This window comes from Verticillium alfalfae, genomic scaffold (assembly GCF_000150825.1).
Source record: "Verticillium alfalfae VaMs.102 supercont1.8 genomic scaffold, whole genome shotgun sequence".
In the NCBI taxonomy this organism is placed as follows: Eukaryota; Fungi; Ascomycota; class Sordariomycetes; order Glomerellales; family Plectosphaerellaceae; genus Verticillium; species Verticillium alfalfae.
The window spans coordinates 1,166,854-1,168,417 of record NW_003315031.1 but is presented as its reverse complement, the minus strand read 5'-3'; the positions used below and the strand labels follow the sequence as shown (position 1 = coordinate 1,168,417).

Here is a 1,564-nt window from a genome sequence, read left to right as displayed (position 1 = left end):
ACAGGTGAGGCGAAGAGGTGCTGCAGTGTCATCACAGGACGCCTCATGGCACTTTCTGGGCACGGCATGTCCTATCATTTGGTGGGCGATGCCCCGAGCCAGACGCGTCTGGTGGACAACGCCTATAGCCTTGAGGGAGGATGCCCTATCACTGCCTACACGGGTGGTTGCTTGGCAGGCCATCATGACCTAAGCACCCGCTGGAGGAGGCCGAGACATGCCCCCCAAAGGGCCCCCCAACGCCCGCTGGCTGGGGCTTCTCTCGGTGGCTCAACCAAGGCACGGCCACGCTATTACGGAGCCTCTGCGCCTGCGAGAAAGAGCTTCGACGTCTCTCAGCCTTTGGCACCCTTCCCTCTCCCTCCCCCCCCCTTGGATCAACCGCGTCGAGATAGGGGATACGCGAAGCATTTTGAGTCGCTCACCACTTTGGAGCATCAGAGAAGTAGACACGCCACTTTTTACCCAATACGAAGCACGAGACTAACCGCACGCGCAGGTGTTATATCTCTCCCTATCTTTTTTCCCCATCTCTGGAGAGCGTGTGTCGAGGCCCCAGCCAGGGGGGGCGCAACGGCGAAGCTCGAGCTTGAGGCCGGACGCAGAAAAACCCCGACCGCACCTCCCACGACGCGCACCGTCGCGATTGCGACCAACAGGAGCCCATCAGGTTGTTTTGGCACTATACCGTCGCGATAGGAAAACGACAGAGAAGGAGAAAGGAGGTGGTCGTGGCGGCGGACGTCGAAAAGGCAGAAGCAGAAGAAGAAGAGGATTTCGAGGAGGAGCTCCGCAAGATGGCCACGAGCACGCGAGCGACACGGTCGCGATTCTCGAGCCCGCTTCAGCTGCCTACGGCCAACACCAACGCGGGTCCTGGCCCGAGCCCTCTGGAGACGTCGAGGAGCTCGGTCAACGACGCGACGACCAAGACGTTCCTGCAGAAGTGGCTGGACCCCTTCCCGTGCCAGAGTAAACCGGAGCTATGAGGATCACGGGACTCGTGCGGTACGGCTGTCACCGAGGGCATGGTGCCGCTTGGCGAGATGCCCAAGTGGATTCCCATCGCGAAGAAGAAGGAAGGCCAGCCGGTGCGCAGGATCATTCTGAAGAAGAGCACGGCGCACCTCCAGGCAGCGCAGGCGACCGCGCGAGCCTCGGCCACAGCTGCCTCATCCACGCCGACGCCGCCGGCGACCAAGACGGAATTCGATCGAAGATCTTCTTACAGCACGGTTGCTGAAGGGGTGGAAACGACGGCTGTCGACAGCGACGGCGCTGGTGCTGATGCGGCCGCGTCGGTCGTGCTGGGAACCAAGCCAGAGTCTGGCTCTGGCTCCGCACCAGACAGTGTGACGCCCGCCTCCCCCTCTCCGCAACCTCTCGCCCAGGAAGCATCAGCACCTGCAGCCGCGGAAAAGCCCATGCGGCGAGCACTGCCTACCAACGAGTCGGACGACGAGCACGATCAGAAGAGCACCGGCACCAAGACAACGACGCTGCGCAATCCCCTGTCGAGGCGGAGCCTCAACAGAGTCTCTACGGGTCGACGCGCTTCCACTCG

General features: G+C 62.2%; 1 protein-coding gene across 1 annotated transcript in view; it reads left to right on the top strand.

The window, feature by feature from the left end:
• Positions 1–1,046: 1,046 nt before the first annotated feature.
• The window catches only part of VDBG_06778 (conserved hypothetical protein), a gene marked incomplete at both ends in the record, with an annotated part of 4,099 nt that continues 3,581 nt past the window's right edge, over positions 1,047–1,564 (top strand). Inside the window, one exon of the mRNA XM_003003170.1 lies at positions 1,047–1,535. Coding sequence (XP_003003216.1) covers positions 1,047–1,535 — 489 coding nt within the window. The remainder of the gene's footprint in view (positions 1,536–1,564) is intronic.